This window comes from Borostomias antarcticus (assembly GCF_949987555.1).
Source record: "Borostomias antarcticus genome assembly, chromosome: 3".
NCBI lineage: Eukaryota > Metazoa > Chordata > Actinopteri > Stomiiformes > Stomiidae > Borostomias > Borostomias antarcticus.
Genome location: NC_140236.1, coordinates 33,188,957 through 33,206,879, shown reverse-complemented (window position 1 = coordinate 33,206,879; position 17,923 = coordinate 33,188,957). Strand labels below are relative to the sequence as shown.

General features: G+C 41.7%; 2 protein-coding genes across 2 annotated transcripts in view; both read right to left on the bottom strand.

Moving 5' to 3' along the window:
- Positions 1 to 1,299: 1,299 nt before the first annotated feature.
- On the bottom strand, positions 1,300 to 4,196 carry tal1 (T-cell acute lymphocytic leukemia 1; the record flags this gene model as incomplete). The annotated part of the gene is given in 5 exon segments (XM_084436145.1): positions 1,300 to 1,745; positions 2,869 to 2,960; positions 3,528 to 3,631; positions 3,786 to 3,941; positions 3,945 to 4,196. Coding segments are annotated over 5 exon segments (1,050 nt in total).
- Positions 4,197 to 8,145: 3,949 nt separating this feature from the next.
- The window catches only part of LOC311307056 (polyamine-transporting ATPase 13A3-like), a 52,961-nt gene continuing 43,183 nt past the window's right edge, over positions 8,146 to 17,923 (bottom strand). Inside the window, exons 33-34 of the mRNA XM_084435802.1 lie at positions 16,348 to 16,443; positions 8,146 to 14,477 (exon numbers count right to left, since the gene is read on the bottom strand). Of these exons, the coding sequence (XP_084291928.1) occupies positions 14,274 to 14,477; positions 16,348 to 16,443 (300 nt within the window). The 3' untranslated portion in view covers positions 8,146 to 14,273. The remainder of the gene's footprint in view (positions 14,478 to 16,347; positions 16,444 to 17,923) is intronic.

Sequence of the window (17,923 nt, the reverse complement as noted above, 5' to 3'; positions counted from 1 at the left end):
TCATAATTGAATTGAATTGTAGATTTAAAAAATATATATATATATATTAATGGGATGTTATATAGCAATCCTACAGTACATACTGTAGAATGACATTGATTTTGCCAATCAGAACAGATTCCCTGGTGTTACTGTTAGAGAACAAATCTGGTGTTATATGAGATAAGAATGCAATTTCAATACACACGTTTGTCAGGAACTGTCATTCTTTTTATTCAGTGGTTTTATAAAATTCGGAGTGCTGCATATATATACATACCAGATATATAACAGATATATCCATCATCACCTTACAACAAAGGTTTTTTCTACCAAACATCACAATAAAATAACACTTTTTTTGTTTAAGAAATCCAAGAATTAAAGGTACCAGTTCTGGTTACTCAGTAGTCTGCTGAAAAAGCAGAAGTCCATCATATTAATACAGTGATAAAACACTTACTGATGAGTATTATTTCATATCATTATGGGATGTTGAGATGAGGCAGCAAAACAAATGAATTAATCAATTATGTACTTGTATCACAAAAAACTAAAAATATTTTTTGTTCTTTTCACTGTAACAGATTTACCAGTCCGGTTAGTATGTGCACAATGGTCAGAATGCTTGTAACTCTTCTACTGCAAGCAAAACTAACTTGATATTTAAACAGACAAATATGCAAATACCATTGGTTTCTGTTACTGCAATTGATGACTTGTGTGTGTGTATCTTTTACATAAACATTCTCTGAAATTATATGTTGTGTACTGTCATTATAATAAGGGGTTTATGTGAATATCACATTACCTTGTACACTTGTGTGTGTTTCTTTGCAGACGCAGCCATACAGCGATCTCAGCATCACTTATCTCTGATGCTTTGACATGAGAACATTATTACTTGAACAATATTCTTTTTTGAGACGAACAATGCATTAAAGCAGCAACCAAATTTGATTTTGGGTGGTCCAAAGAAGGAAACATAACAGTTCTTCAAGCAGTATGGCCTATACCTCAGGATTCGGCATTAAATGGTACCTTATTGTAATCCATGCCTTTTTCAGACTTTTGTATCGGCCTTGTTTTATGCATTCCAGAATCCATTTTTAGACGTTCAAGACTCCCATTCCATCAGCTGCTTACAACAGCGGCTAGGATGAAGGACCTCCACCAGAGAACTCAGCAGGAGAATGAGCTCATTTATACACATTTTGAATGTGCTGTATGCTGCACAATCCATATACCATACACTGTTGGCCTTATTCCAGCCACGCCTCCCTCAGTCTCCCACCCCCACCCCTGATCCAAAATGGTGGATCATCTCTGGTGGGCCCCATCCAGATGGAGTCTGGAGGGATAGTGGAGTCCTCTAGCGATGGGTGGGCGACAATCCACAGACGAGTACTCAGTGAAGCTGTCGGGACTCCCATCCCCATCCAGGAGGCTCCCGCAGCTGGAGTTGGGTGACAGCATGCCCTGGAGGAGCTCCTCTCGGACCCGTCTCTCCTCTGGGCCCTCACGGCCGCGAGGCCCCCTGGTGCTCTCCACGCCCCCCAGCACGTCGTCCTGGTCGTGCAGGAGCTTGGCCAGGAAGTTGATGTACTTCATGGCCAGACGCAGGATCTCGTTCTTGCTCAGCTTCTTGTCGGGGGGGTGGGTGGGGATCAGCTGGCGGAGCTCGGCGAACGCCCCGTTGACGTTCTGCTGACGCCAGCGCTCGCGACTGTTGGTGAAGTTTCGGCGCACGATCTTGGGCTGCGAGCCTATGGTGAGAGGAGAGGAGATGGCGTCAAGTCAGGTAGTCTTGGTTCCTCACTTCCATATGGTCGGCATATAGTTACTGTAAACTCTCTACAATCACAAGGGTGCTATTTAAACACAATGGATGAACCCTCTAAAAAAAATTCCATAGAGAACCCTGAGGTTCCAAAGAGAACCCTTTCCAGCTCCATAAGGTGCTATTTAGAACTATAAACAGTTCTTTCTGACCTGAAAAGGGTTGAGTTCTATATATTCACCTATGTTTTAAAATTGAAATGAGCTAAATAATTAATTAATCTTATTCTCTCTCTTATATAATTAATTATACAGTATGTGGAGAGGCTGTAGTTTATCATCTCAAACAGCCCTGACATCAACTCCCAGAATACCAGCCCTGACATCAACTCCCAGAATACCAGCCCTGACATCAACTCCCAGAATACCAGCCCTGACATCAACTCCCAGCATACCAGCCTTGAAATCTCCAAGAATACCAGCCCTGACACCAACTAACCAAATACCAGCCCTGAAATCAACTAACCAAATACCAGCCCTGAAATCTCCCAGAATACCATCCCTGACATCAACTCCCATAAAACCAGCCTTGAAATCTCCCAGAATACCAGCCCTGACACCAACTAACCAAATACCAGCCCTGACACCAACTAACCAAATACCAGCCCTGAAATCAACTAACAGAATACCAGCTTGCTCCTATCTTCCCCTCCATCCCTCCCCCTCTCCTCCACCCTGCCTGGTACCTGTCTTCTCCTTCTCCTCCCTCGTACCTCTCCTCCACCCTGCCTGGTACCTGTCTTCTCCTTCTCCTCCCTCGTACCTCTCCTCCACCCTGCCTGGTACCTGTCTTCTCCTTCTCCTCCCTCGTACCTCTCCTCCACCCTGCCTGGTACCTGTCTTCTCCTTCTCCTCCCTCGTACCTCTCCTCCACCCTGCCTGGTACCTGTCTCCTTCTCCTCCCTCGTACCTCTCCTCCACCCTGCCCTGGTCTTCTCTTGCTCAGTGACAACACTTTGCACCCAGGGCTCTGGACGCTGTGAGTATAGAACATTTGAAGACAAAATAAAGCCGGAGAGGTTTACCAACTAAGATTTAAAATGCTCCTACCATCGTTGAATTCCACCTCATACGGTGCGGGTCGAAGTTTCATCCTACTGCTGGGGTACATGCCGCACTGTTCCGACTCGTCCCCAAAGCCACTGCAGAAGGAATGACATGGGATAAATTCGGGATCAACATCGGCAATTGAAATAGCTCCCGCTCCCACGCTGTCTGAGATATCGCTTATTTACGGTGTTTCACGTTTTAATTTCACATGCACAGTGGTGCTCGTAATAGACCATAATAATATAATGCCAACTGGTTTGGAGAGGGAATGGTAGACAGCTTACGAGAACTTGATCTGAAAAAAGTCGATTTCTTATATCGAAATTAGCCTATAATCTGTGTTTTGATATGTTACAGCTAAATTAAATCGCGACCGCCAGGTAAACGAAATTAGTGCCCTAATTCAAGTTATATAGCTAATATGTATAATTACAAATTTCAATTACCGGTCAGTAATAGGCTAGGCTAAAAATGATTAACCTCATGATAAGGAATAGGCCTAATGATAATCAATTAGGCAAACCTATATTGAAAATAAAAACGAAAGCAAGTGACACTGCTTATGTAGCCCACAAATAATATGACCATGTGTGGCATATCAAAACATTGAGTTGGCTGAGGAATAGTCTACTCAAAATAATCAAGTGCGTATTTCTTACCCGTTTATGCCCGCGAGCGCTTGCGCAACATTACTGTACAGCATCGCTCGCGCAGGTAGAGGGACCGCGGGCGGGTTCAGCTGCACCATCAGACCTTCACTCGGTCACCATCAGACCTTCACTTCACCATCAGACCTTCACTTCACCATCAGACCTTCACTTCACCATCAGACCTTCACTCACCATCAGACCTTCACTTCACCATCCGACCTTCACTTCACCATCAGACCTTCACTCAGGGTCCCATCAGACCTTCACTCGGTCCCGGGTCGGCAGAGGAGGCAGGGGTACTGGCGGTCTACACAGCTCGGTCGTCTGCACCTTGTGGATGCCGTCTGCCGTGTGCACCCTGACTTTTATATCCGCAGTCCCTCCTCCTCCTCCTCCTCTCGTGGTCACGTCGATAACCGGCACTTACTTTTTGAGCTCTCTGGCGTGGTACGCCGTTCCCCTGGTAACCCCATTCATAATGACAGTCTCTCTGCAGGGCTCCCCGGGGACCCCCCCCCCCTTCCGTTCACTCCCCGGGGGATCCACCGACGCCGCCGTCGTGTTTTCCTGTGTCTCCTCAGCCAGCCCCTTCTTCCCACCGACACGACCCACCACGGGAGTCGGGCTGTCGTGCCGCGGGGACCTGCACCCCCTCGCTCTCCGGGCTGGCCGGCCCATGCTGCCGTTTCAGTTTTTCCATCATTTCTGCGAGGTTCCAGAAAGACGTATCGGCTAGGCTACGCGCGTAAAAGCGCAATGCCTTACCAAGGCATCAACTGATAAAGGACGATTTTCCGGTGGTGTGTCTTATAATGTCTATTCCAGACTGTCACCTGAAACAAGACAGATAAAGCTGTTTATGAGTGGTAGAAGGGGACCTGTTCCCGTGGCCTTATAGGCTATATGACCATGCAGGGACGGGCTGCAGGTACCCTGCATGCCAATCAGAGCTGCTGCTCATGGATGGAGCATTGGAGCATCGCATGCACGTGATGCCACTGTATATTGCCGTCATAGACTGTATGGAAATGCCATTTAGGTAGCTCTGACCTTAAACATAGGCCTACCACAACACAGCTAGCTGCCTAATTATGTGCATACGAGAGGTAAAGACATTTTGACCTGTAGTCCTATTGTTTAAACGTTTGTCTTGAAGGACAATTTCCATTCTACGAAATTATTTCATAGGACAGTGACGATTTCTACAAGCCTACCATTCATATCTCCTTGTACGTTGTGTTCTGTTCCTCAAAAAATGGCCAGAAAAGAATAACTCACCACAAAATAAGCATGTAGGCTATATCTTCCAGAATATGAAGGCTTTGATCAACGGCGATACTTGCTATTTATTTAGCCAGGATCAGAAATTAGGCTCTGTACCAGTTCCTCTTGACCTTAACCTTCCAGACTACATTAACTGCCCTGTCTTATCAGTCCACAATCACGCAGCAGGCCCTAGGGAGGGGCCCGTATCGCTGTCCTCAACACCGGCGCTTTTGATAAGGAACGAAGCAGCACACTGTTCAAATGGACCACTGGCCCAGCACGTCCTCCGCCTGCACACAGGCCTGGAGGCTGACTGCTCTGTTTCAGGAATAGGCTACACTCACTGACGCATCCCCCCACCAAAGCACAGGCTGAATTAACAACTTTGTTAGAGATACAATGAAGATGTTTTCGTTTCATTGTTGAATTGTTTTATGCCATAACTACTGCCGCATATTATTGCGTGTTCATATTCATTGTTATTAAATAACTAGCCTATTGTATGTGCGCTAAAACAGCAAGGTGATCAAATATAGGCCTAGTTTGTTTACAATAAGTAGCTACAGGCTACATTTGATAGGCTTATTAAAGTGCAATATGATTCAGAACGATTAAACACAGGCTACAACAGCCTATCAGTTAGGCTACATATAGGCTATACTCCATTTTTCAAGTTTTAGCAGAATATATAGGCCTAGGCTATTTATTAGCGATTTAAATTTAGGCTATCACATGGTCATCAATGTAAACTTTATTTTTATAATAAAAATAAAATGTATTATTATAATGCATAAATGCTTATGGTAGCCTAAATTATAGACAAAAAAAGGATTTTCCTTGATGGCCTAAATCAATGGGATCAGATCACTGCCCGTCTCTATCTGCTTATTCTTGACTTTAAGCATCGAAATAGCCTACACAAATTGTTATCTTCAAATTTGGATGTAGGCTATTTGCCGGGTTAATTTGTGTATTTGTTTTTGGCATGAAAGGAACAGCCCCCTCCTACCTCCAGGCCATGGTCAAACCCTACACCCCCTCCCGACCGCTACGCTCTGCCACCTTGGGGCGACTGGTTGCCCCGTCACTCCGAGGCCCCTGCGGTCGATCGACACGGTCACGACTCTTCTCTGTCCTGACCCCTCAGGGATGGAATGAACTGCCCACTGACGACAGGACAGCAGAGTCGCTGCCCCTCTCAGGCTCAAAACTCCTCTCTTCAAGAAGTAGGCTACTACAACGATCCACTTTCTTAAGCACCTATTGTATTTTAGATTGATATTCTTCCACTTCGCCTTCAGCACTAGATTATGCTCTTAGTCACTTGTTCTAGAAAGGAAATGCACTTAGTTCTGGCAATAGTAGCCTAGTACATTGGCATTTCCTACGTTAAATGCAATTATTGTAAGTCGCTTTGGATAAAAGCGTCTGCTAAATGACTGATGTATAGTATGGGGCGCCGAATGTAAACCCCTGCATCTTTAAAATAAAAGGTCCGTTTTACCAGATGTAGCACTAAAACAAATTGAAAAATTGATGTGCAATTTCCGTATGTCACTTTTTTCCACATTTAGCGTGAAATTCGTGTAAAATAAGGTAACCTTTTTTCACATTTGATGTTTTGTAGCCTAGTAATTATTTGATAGTTAAATGTTAAATGTAAATGTTAAATGTAAATGTAAATCTGAATGTTAAATCTAAATGTTAAATCTAAATGCTAAATCTAAATGTTAAATATAAATGCTAAATATAAATGTTTAATATAAATGTTTAATATAGACCTAAATGTTAAATCTAAATGTTAAATCTAAATGTTAAATCTAAATGTTAAATCTAAATGTTAATCTAAATCTAAATCAAAATGTTAAATATAAATGTTAAATATAAATGCTAAATATAAATGTTAAATCTAAATGTTAAATTTAAATCTATATCTAAATGCTAAATCTAAATGTTAAAGCAATACATAGCGTTTTCTCCGGGTTTCTCAGAACTGCGCCCACACAGGCTCTGCGAGTAAATCAGCACTGTCGTAGGCTACTGTCGTTTTCAGATTGTCTTTTTCTTTTTCTGGCTTCCTCCATGATGTTTCGCTTCGGTTTTCTCACCTCCGCCATGATATAATTGAGCTAAAAAACGCATGATATCCATAGACGCCGGAATAATTAGCTACTAAAGTGTTGTTTAACACAACGTTGCGCATGCGCACTTCGACTGAATGCTGCTTCCAGGGGACGCAAGTTTTAAAGGAGAATGCTCGTTTTTGACAACCTGGACCTTATTTACGGCATATTATAAGACGTTTCACTCACCGTCATTTAAATTACAGAGAGCCAATTTCTCCAACAGAGCAGCTGGCAATTTGTCTGAGGTGGGTGATTTATGTGAAAATAAAACAATACCTTTAGTAGCCCAAGGTCCGCTAGCTAGCTACCTGTACCACTAGCTAGCTTCGAGCTAGCTAGCTAGTCTTCTAGCTAGAAGACAAATTGGATTTGTCTTCCCTGCTCTGTTTAAAAACAATTAGCCCTTTGTTATTATATAATTTTTTATTTGACTGATAATAGGCTATACAACCATTTTCTTTTTAGTGATAGCATTATCACGTGATTAATTCATAGTAGGCCCTACTTGGCTACTGGTGATTGATGCCATTATCCTGTCATTCATTTAAGGTACCTGGCCACAGGTGACTCGTACACCACCATTGCCTCCAGCTACCGTGTGGGCATCTCCACTGTGGCAGACATTGTGCCGGAGCAGGTTAACTGTCAGGCTAACTACAGCTGCATGTCCAAAAATGTCCCAGAGCCAAAAAAAAAAAGAAAAAAAAAAGACCTTCACCCTTATGTGATGAAAATAAAGAAGCTCATGAAAATAATTCCTCACCACTTTCACGTCTCCAAAACAAATCATATATATATATAGGAGTATATGACACGCTTGCAGGAAGCGGTAACACCGACACACACACACAAAGTGCATCCTCTGCATTTATCCCATCTATCCTGTCCTTCCTCTGAGTGGTCAGCTCACATCAGTGGTGACAGGAACAGGGCAGGAGAGCGACCTGTTGTTTTTGCATGCCCCTATGCATCCCAAGTGGGAATCGAACCCAGTACCTTCTTGCTGTGAGGTGACGGTGCAAAGCACAATGCCACTGTGCCACACTCGACTGACATAAGGCAGTAACTCACAACCTCTCTGGCATTATTGCTTAATTAGGGCAAAATAAAACCAAACATGCTTCAACCACATTTATTGAAAAGAAGAAAAATACTCAACAGAAATCAGACATACAATCCTCAGAAATGAAATACAACTGAAAATAAATTAAAAAAATAAATTACATGTACATGAATTTGTTTTTCAAAGGACCCTCTTAGGACTGAGAGATGGGATTATGAAGCATACTGTAACCATTGACACGAGAAACACTTGACATACATCATCCAGTTAGCCATCAACTTTATTATATTTCTCTAATTGTTACAAATACATTTCCCTGAGGAAACAGGGTCCACTGGAAGTTGTAAAGACTCAGTGACTGATCTGTTCTAAATGTCTCTTAATGGGTTTGTTTCAAACATTTAAAAAGACAATTCTGGTGAATAAAGACCTGTGTCAACAGTTGGAAAAATGTACTGTACCTTTTAAGGGCATATGATTTTCAGCATACGGTCCAATTGATATAGTCATGTTTGGGTAAAACGCTTATTTGTTGTGGGGAAAAGCAAGTGTTCATCATAATCGATTCAAAATGTGACTCATTAGAGAACACAAAGAGCAAGAGTGAGTAAAAACAGTGAGAGTCCCAAACAGTTCCTGGTACTCAAAGCAATGCACAGCATGGAACATGCATGTTGATTTGACTCAGTTAAAAAAATAAAATAAGAAATCCACTAAAATGCAATTCAGAAGAGATTCTTCTCATAATCATATTTTGTAAAAGCAGAGGTGCCCAATAATATATGTGGAATCCCTTTAATTGATTCATAGACAACAGAAAAGTATTGAGATGCAGAAGATAAATGCTTGGCAATTAACTCTCATGTGACTAGGCATTGGTCAAGATGCCCTTAACAATCACACCTCAATATCATTGGATAAATTGTCATTGAAATGCCCAAGGACTCATGTCCAAATTAGTTAAATAAACATATAATGCAGCTTTGTAACATTGTGACAATACATAAAACCCAGACATTATAAAATAATTGAGACAACTGATCATGACAAGCAGTACCAAAAATTTGAAAGCAACACTACAGCCCTTAGATATAATTGAAAATCAAAACTCCAACATCTCTATACAATCTTTTTAGAAATGTAACACAGAAAACTGTAAATGTACATCTCAAACAAATATACAGCTACAAGTTTCAATATTATTACTACCACACGACATCCACTCTGATTGGGAGTTGGTATTTTTGATAGATCTGGGCACACATGACTTGTTCAAAACCCCTTTACCATTGATTCAATGTTATTCAAATCTATAGGAAAGGCAAATAAATAATTTTCTAAGAATATTGTCCAAGCATTGCATTATGACTTAAATAACAAAATGCAATTCACTGATTTCTGTTTTGTATATAGCTGGAACTCATCTTCTAGAGATAATGAAACTTTTTGGAAAAATCAGAAAATACCATCAATGAATACATCTTTAGTATTAATCCACCTGAATCAGCAAGATTAATCATTTTAACGTCGCATCAGTAAGATTCTTTAAACAGATTCACATATCCTATAATTATAGCGGCAGTTGTTTCAGTCAAACATTGGTTCGGAGAGACACCAACAGTGTACAGTAAATTTAGCCTTGTGAGTTCATCTTCCACAGATCAATCTGGACTTCCCCCGATCTAGGAACAATTTCTCTCCGATTACGTTTTGACCGGGCCAATCAGGGGCTGTGTTCTCACTGCTGTTCTGCCCCCTAGTAGAACGCAGCCCCTGACTGGTTCCAATGACAGAACAGTCTCCCAAAGCAAAGAGCTGTAACGTTAACATTAGTAGAAACACAGCCATATGTGCAGTATTGCAGAAATAGACTCAATAATAACAATTAAACAAGAACAAGAATATGCACAGAATTTCTGAGGAAAATAAGTTCACCGGTCTTCTGACTGGATTTGGCAAAAGTTATGACACTGATTGGCTGAGGGAGTTGGTCTGTCAAGGCTAACACTCCCACCTACAATAATCATTCGGGATAGGGGGAAGGCCAGACTAATCTGCAGAGAGAAACTGAATGTGAGCTCGCTAGATCAGGATGGTCGCTAGATCATGACCATAACATTGTTTGTCTTGTAATATTGTTAGTCTGTGGACATTAGTCAATATTTTTGTGGAATCGCACCCTACCACATACGTCTACTCCTGTATCATCCAGCTTGGCTGAAGCAACACTAGTTGATATTAGCTACCGTACAGTATGTACCACCATGGCCTGCACATCATCAGGCTAATGATCAGCAATACTAGAGAAATAATGATACACTGCAGAATAAGGATGTCAACGGTTAATCGCCGTTCAATTAATGGTCGCTAAGAATTTGTTTGATCACATGGAATTTGATATCAATCTAACAATATATCCATTTGAATATCTATTGACATCAGAGCTATTAGGGATGATTACTCTTGTCTGATCCTCATGAAAATCAGCCATGTCAGAGAGCTGGAGAGTAGCCAACAGCCTATCATGATGCTAGGCTCTCTCTGACCCACCTGGGATTCCTTTGCAGCTTTACAGCATTTGTACTCTAGGCAAAATGTTTTTGAAAAACAAAACATTTTTAGTCGATTAATTGATCGTTAACGTTGTTGATGACTGAATAAAAGTCTAGTCTGGCTCAACGGATGTAGGTTTTTAAGATACATTTCTCATTGGCGCCTCTCAATTCCACCGGTGTTCATGTTCATCATGTTCAATCCCCCAACACTATTTTGCAAGGGCACCGTTGAAAAAAAAACCTTCTCCAGGGGTGGAACGGTGCAAAATGAAGTGTGGAGAAAATTCTGGCTGTGCGACACTAGGAAATGCCTAACCGTTAACATCCCTTGTATAGAATAGGAGGTGACTCACATCACCCTTAAATTAATACTTTTTAAAAATTAATTTAAATTTTTTTTTAAAAAAAGAAGTTGATTAGAATTTCCCCCCAGGTCACTGTCTTCCGTTTTGTCCTCAATTTCATATTTGAACATTCTGATTTGGCATTCTAGAGACCTTTCAGTGCTGTGCTACAAGTACTTAGGCTATTTGGACAAAGACATTTTGGATTTCATAATTTAAGAATAGATTGATAATCAAAACACAAAGCAGGATATTATGTGATGATCTACCATTATGAGAGAATTCCTTGTCAATGGAAGATGTAGTACCTTAAGATACTTTGCAGGAGAGTTTAGATAACTTTGAATCTAACTATAAAGGCAGGTCTCGTGTGTTTGGCAGTCTGTCTGCATCACTTCATTTCATTTCATTTCAAACCTTTATTTCAACTCGTTAGACACTGAGGTTTCCCTCATTCTGCGGTGTCGACGAGCTAACACACAATCATACATGTGGTCATACATCACGATTATCTCCAGAGCCCAGCACTGTATGAGGTTGATATACAGCAGGTGTAATTACTCAGGGAAGTGCAGTGTCGACTGTGAAGCTGAGAAAATGTAGTGCTAATTGGTTGGGCTAATTTTAACAATGTCATATCCTGCTCCAGAGTTCCGCCTGTTCTTTCACAATGTTCGGCTCCAGTGTACATATCTAATTAACCCAAGTCAAGCCAGCCAATAGGAATACTGCTCCAAATGGAACCCGGCACTGTATGAAGTTGATAAAAACTGTGTTTTTGTTTTCCTGTGCGTGTTTTCAACGGTCACATGCACTAATTCTACTAACTGTAATTCTATGGAAGCTATCATATCACCGTATCATAGCTACTGTATAACAGGAGATCATTTAAACACGCAGTGAATGGGCACGCGCAGGGTCTGTTCTGGAGTTTAACTGCCACATGCACAACTGTATATACCTGATTCACTACTGTATATACATGATTCACTATATACTTGATGAGCGAAAGTCAGGAAATAGTGCTACAGCAGGCATAACAGCAAAGAGAAAGTGGGTCACAGATTGAAAAGCGTTCATGTTATGTCATTGTTCTTCGTAGCTAGGTTAGTTGTTACATCAACCGGTCAACTTCCAATGGATAATTTCCAAGGGTATTGAATGTAAGTGGCTACATAGTTTTTTCTCTTCAGCTCATGGATTGATGGGAAATAGACTGTTTTGGCGATGAGGAGGCCGTATAGCTATGGTGTTTTTCCTGATTTGCTGCTGTGGTGGAGGTGGTGGTGGAGGGGGACAACATTAGCTAGCTAGCTGACTAGCTAACGTTCGGCCAAGTCCACTTTCTTGACATCAAGCCAACTAGCTGCAGTAGGTAGCCATCAAGATAACAATGACCGATGCCTTCTGTTTAGCACAAATGTTATGATGGTAGGTGAATGTGAAGTTGTTTGAACGGGCATTGCACTAGTTGAAATTTGACCTGTGCAATCGTGAAAACAGCGGGGATTCTTATCCTGTACGAATGCTCCACTGTACGGTTATTAGTATTACTCACAAATTGAGTAAAAATTACATTATATTACTAGTTTGGTATTTAGCGTTATAAACCGTTATAAGGTTATTTACGATCATACACAACAGTCCATATCAGTTGAACAGTCCCAGTCCAGTCCATGTTGACAGATTGTGCACTCTTGAGATATTAGTGCTCATTGATCATGTCACAGCTAAATACAAAATGGATTTCTATGGGCATAATCTTCTTTTTTTTCAAATTTAAATAAAACACAAAAAACAACTGATTCCCGCCCCTGGGGCTTATGATGCTAAATACCAAACTAGTCCTTTAAAGCGCCAGATCTGAATGTTACCAGATCCCACGGGGAAGTGGCATATTTAATTTCGGCGTCGGGGTCCGCCACTCTACAGCAACCCCGTCTGGTTTCGGGGTCACGGTAGCGGGCTTGTGAGAGACAGGTAGCTGGCTCTCTCTTCCGGATTGCCAAACGCGGGGTTGTGCAACGAACCCTCCACAGCAGCGACGGAACCAAATTGGGTGAAAAACGGATACAAATCAGAAAGAAAAAGAAAACATTAATAGGGCTTCACATATTGTAGTACATTAAACTGACTAACAGGTAAGAAATACTGAGTCTAGACAAATGAGAGTAGGTCTGCTTTAACACAATTTCCACCTGGGTATCTATCATGATGCATGTTTTGAAATATCAAGTGTGTACACAGTATGTCTTTTGTATACTGTCATTTTGAGTACAGGGAGCATGTATCTTAGCCCTTGTGACTTCTCTTTTGAATGTGCAATGATAATATATGTCAGTGCACTGCTGCCAGCGTACTATGGCTAGCTCAGTGTGCCATGGTACTGTCTTGTGCATTTCTGCTCCTGCATTGCTGTATAAAAACTTCATACAGCAAGCTAACGAGGATCACAATGCCTGACCTTTTATTATCATGCTTTGATTGGTCTTCCATGGGAAGAAAAGCAATAGAGATGATCACAAATAAAAAATTAAAAAAAACAGAAAGGCAAACAGAGCAGGACTAGCGCCAGTGAGCCAAACTGACATGGCTTTGTAGATGTAGGAGGGGCTTTGGAAGGTTTCTACATGCAGGTGGTAACTGTCCATGATTCCGATGTGACTGCATGCAGTCTCTCGTGTCCACGCACTGTTCCTTACAGGACGGCTCTGATAAGCATCCCGCATGTCTACGGTACGTTGGCCTCGCGGTGTCATTCCATCCCATACAGCACACAGTCCCCTTGACTAACCACGGCTACAGGTATATGAAACTAGTTTCCTTCAGGTCCATGCTGTGAGTGGAGACCAGCTGTGCGACGGATGGACACACACTCAAGCGGCGGGTGAGATCTGAGAGTGCCGGGAATCAGCGAGTGAGAAATCATTCCTGTGTAGAAACTTAATATAACCAGTTATCTGCATAATCAGTGTTAAATTGAGGCATTGATTTGCCTCATAATGACATTGTTTCCCTCAAATACACACAAATGCACATACCAGCTGACTGACCTGACTGCAAGCAGACCACCGTGTATGTGTGTGTGTGTGTGTGTGTGTTAAGAGGCCAGTAGGCGAGAGAAGGTTGGGTTGAGGGCTTGGAGGGTTGCTTACTAACACAAATGTGTGTATGTCTGGGGCATGTAGACCAGCCTAAATAGGAAAAGTAGGAGGCACATGAGCAGCAAATAGCATGGCCACACCAGATACACCACAGCAGATCTGGGTATACACACTCTCCTCTTCTGACCACCAATTCCTTTCACCTTCAGTGTCTTCCATGTCCATCATCATCAATCACCAGTCCCTGTGGTCCAAGTATTTCCCAGTTGGGTATTGTAAGCGGTGGGCGGCGGGATGCTAGGAGTCCACCATGATCTGGTAGGATCTGTCCTCCGGTCCCAGCGGTGGGGCCTTGGCCTCTGTGGTGGTGGTGGGTTTGGGCGGCCAGTCAGGATCCACACTGAGCTCCTGGGCCAGGTGCATGTAACGAGCCTTTGGCACGGCCCTCCGTCGGCAGCATAGCCACGACAGACACCTGCATCCCCAAAGGCTGATGCCACTCTGGACACGCCATGACGAGAAGGGGGAGAAGATACAGTCAACGGTATTTATGGGTTCCCTATGGCTGTTTATGATCTGTTGCTATTCTCACACTCTAAATGATGTATTACTTGTCGAATTTATAAAATCTTATTTGCCACAACAATATTTTGATATAGGGAAGCGCAGAGGCAGTCACCTAAGAAGAACAAATGCTTACTCAATGGCCTTCATTTTTAGGTTATTGGACTGAACATGTTGCAGGCATCAATGCCCCAATAGCTTCAAAAACATTTCTACAACTCAAATGTATGTTGTCCATTCTGAGGTGTTGACTAGTTCATACCCAACTCATGCAGGTACAATATGTTTTACCATACGTTTTATTACCTTTTTTTTTTTTTTTTTTTACTGCCAAGGAAGTGTTTCAAACCTGTCCCTGATTCTGAATCACAATCCTTCATAGAGGCTTTAATAAATGTTTGGTCTCAATTTCACCAACAAGTAAGATAAACACAGATGTTCTCATTGCAAACATCTCTGGTTGAAAAAAAACAAGATATCTTCTGTGCAAATATAAATAGTATATATTACATAATATAGTGTTAGATTGCTGAATACATTTTGCAATAGTGATACAAATCAATATTTAAAGTCTCCACACAAGGGTTGAGCAGTAGGGAGCTGCAGGCTGCTTTGGTGGTGGAGCTCTGCGGTCGCTCCTGCAGCCACCATGCTGCTTCCCTCTAGGGCTGCACAATTAATCGTGAATTAATCGAAATCGCGATTATGACCTCCGCGATTACTAATCGCAACAGGCCGCAATTAATGTGATTAATAATTTTGCTTTGAATTGAGTGTGCTAGGACTACACGGACGAATCACAGGCGCTTATGCTGTCTGACCAATCTCATGCGTTCCGGCTGAGTGGTTACGAAAAAGATGATGTCGCTCAAGCCCAGCAGGTTATATGCAAACTGTGCAGAGCTAAAGTTATTACTTTGAAATATTAATCCCAATTATTAATCGCAATTACCATTTTGAAGCAAATAATCGCAATTATTATCTTTTGTCATAATCGTGCAGCCCTACTTCCCTCTAGTTTATTCCAATGGCCTCTGACATTGTTGTGCCTCTTATTGACCTCTTTGGACGTTGAAACTATTAAGCCAGTGGAAATGCCTCGTCTTACTCTGCCCCTGCTCTCCCATTGTATATTAAGAGTCTATTTCAGGTTTTAATTGCTCATTATTACTAGACTGTTGTGGAAAATAAGGCTATAAAGAGATAACCAGTAATACATTATTTAGTATGACACAAGGAAAACAATAAATCAAAAACTAATCAATGGCTAATGATACCTAGTAAAGGCCTAATAAGTCTACTTAAAACATGTATAGGCTGCAAGCTAATCAAGTCAAAAAATCAATCAAATGCAACATAAAAAGGGACACCTTGGGACAGTATAGCCTTACCCATGCCGACAATAAAGGGTTTGTGCAACATCTGACACCCTGTTACTGTCTGTTAACAGGCCCCTATGCTGGTCATGTCCAGGGAACTCTATCTCCATTCACACGAGGCTAACGGGGGAACTTCATCAATGCATGCAGCAGGGGTGCTTACTGGAGCCACTAAGCTGGGGGGATATTCGGACGGAAATCATGCTCCCAGAGGAGTGTAATGGCAGGATATACCCACTAGAGGGTGTAAGGCAGAAGAGGGAGAGAAATCAAGTCTGCACATGCAAGGTCGTTTGAGGGAGAGGGTTACATAAAGACGAGCGCTGGGTGACCCATGTAGAGGGAGGCGGAGGTGAAGATAGAGGAAGGGAAGTGCGGGAGGAAGGTGAAAGCGAGCGGGTAGTAGTAGAAGTGTCAGATTTCCCAACCTGGTGTGTGGCATCAGCAGCAGGGGTGGAACCATAGCTGCCCTGCTTGTCTCGGCTGAACACAAGCTTCCATAAGACGACGTCAAGCACAAGGGTCTATGGAATAGCGCAGTGGGCAGGGGAGAGAATTACAGAGAGGCTACTTGATCTTACAGCTGCTTCAAAGAGATGTGCTCATCATCCTCATTCTTTTTTGTTTAAACTATGAAAAAAGTACATTTAGGGTGATTCTTTTAAGGCTGTGTGTTAGTCATGAGGTAAGTAAGAAAGGCAAAAAGGGAGGTTATTTTTTCCATCATGAATGAATACAACAAAATGACCAGAGTGGGCAGTGGTTGTTATAATTTCATAAAGATTAGGATGATATGTAGTATTCAGTGAGAGGATATGGGCTAGCGTGATGGTGATTGGCTCGCGTGACTGGGATCTGTTGGTAGCCGGTGATTTTCTATTGAACTCACTGGTGGTGTCTGAGGCAGAAAGTACTGGTAGGTCATGGAGAGAGCGCCATCTAGAGTCATGTGCCAAGTAGTGCGTTGGCTTGGGAGGCTTTAGAGGGGGGTCTACTGCTCTAGTGGGCGGTGCAGGCCAGGGTCGTTAGGTAGTACAGAGGGTGCTGCTTTAGTACTGGGGATTTGTCACTGCGGCACAGTGCGGCATGAGCCCACCCTAGGCAACCACAAGGGGGCAGTAGAACGCTAAGAAAAAGCCTATTGTGTAGAAAAAGCATTTCTGTGTAGATGCAGTAGATTTTAAATGTGGCTAAATTACCGACACACTGTTTGTTGCCCTTTAGAACACCACTCGGAGAAGTAGAGAGCTTTCAACACACTGAACAATAAAACAAAGTGTGAAAGACTGTACAGGCCTACACAAGTAAAGTGATATCGTCATTCACTATTTTCACATCAGTTTTATGGAGATGAAACTAATACATATAGTTTAATCAATTTTAGTTAAAAAGAGAGTACAAGCTACTTTTAGCTACCTTACAAGTTACAAGAGTAGCAAATTAATATTTGTACAACTGTGGTTCGTGTCTCCTATTAGATGGCTGTTAAATAGGCCTACTGTACCTCTTGCATGTGTGTATGTGAGGGAGAGTTAATAAAGTTATGTATTCCTGTTAATAGTTATTCTCAATTCAGGAAATATAGTAATGTGTATAACATTATCACAAATTATTTCCCTTGACCCAATAATTAAATACAAAATATTGTTCTTAACTAATACTGTATATTGATGAAATAAGAATCCAATTACACATGGAAGAGATACAAGAAAAAGACTGTGAAAGTTCAGCTGAACTGTGAACAGTAATGTTGATTAGACTAATTCATAAAAATAAATAAAAAATCCTATTGATTTACTTATTAACATTTTTGTTTTGTTTTTTTACGGATAATTTTTCATACCTAAAATTGGTGGCCTGTAGTAAGGTCACAAAGCATCCACAAAAGAGGACAATGTTTGCAAATACTTCTTCAATTATTTTGTATTGATATGAAGGATGATGAAATAGATTAAGCTAGAAATGAAACAGCAGGCATTAATGAATGAAAGTAATACAATAACA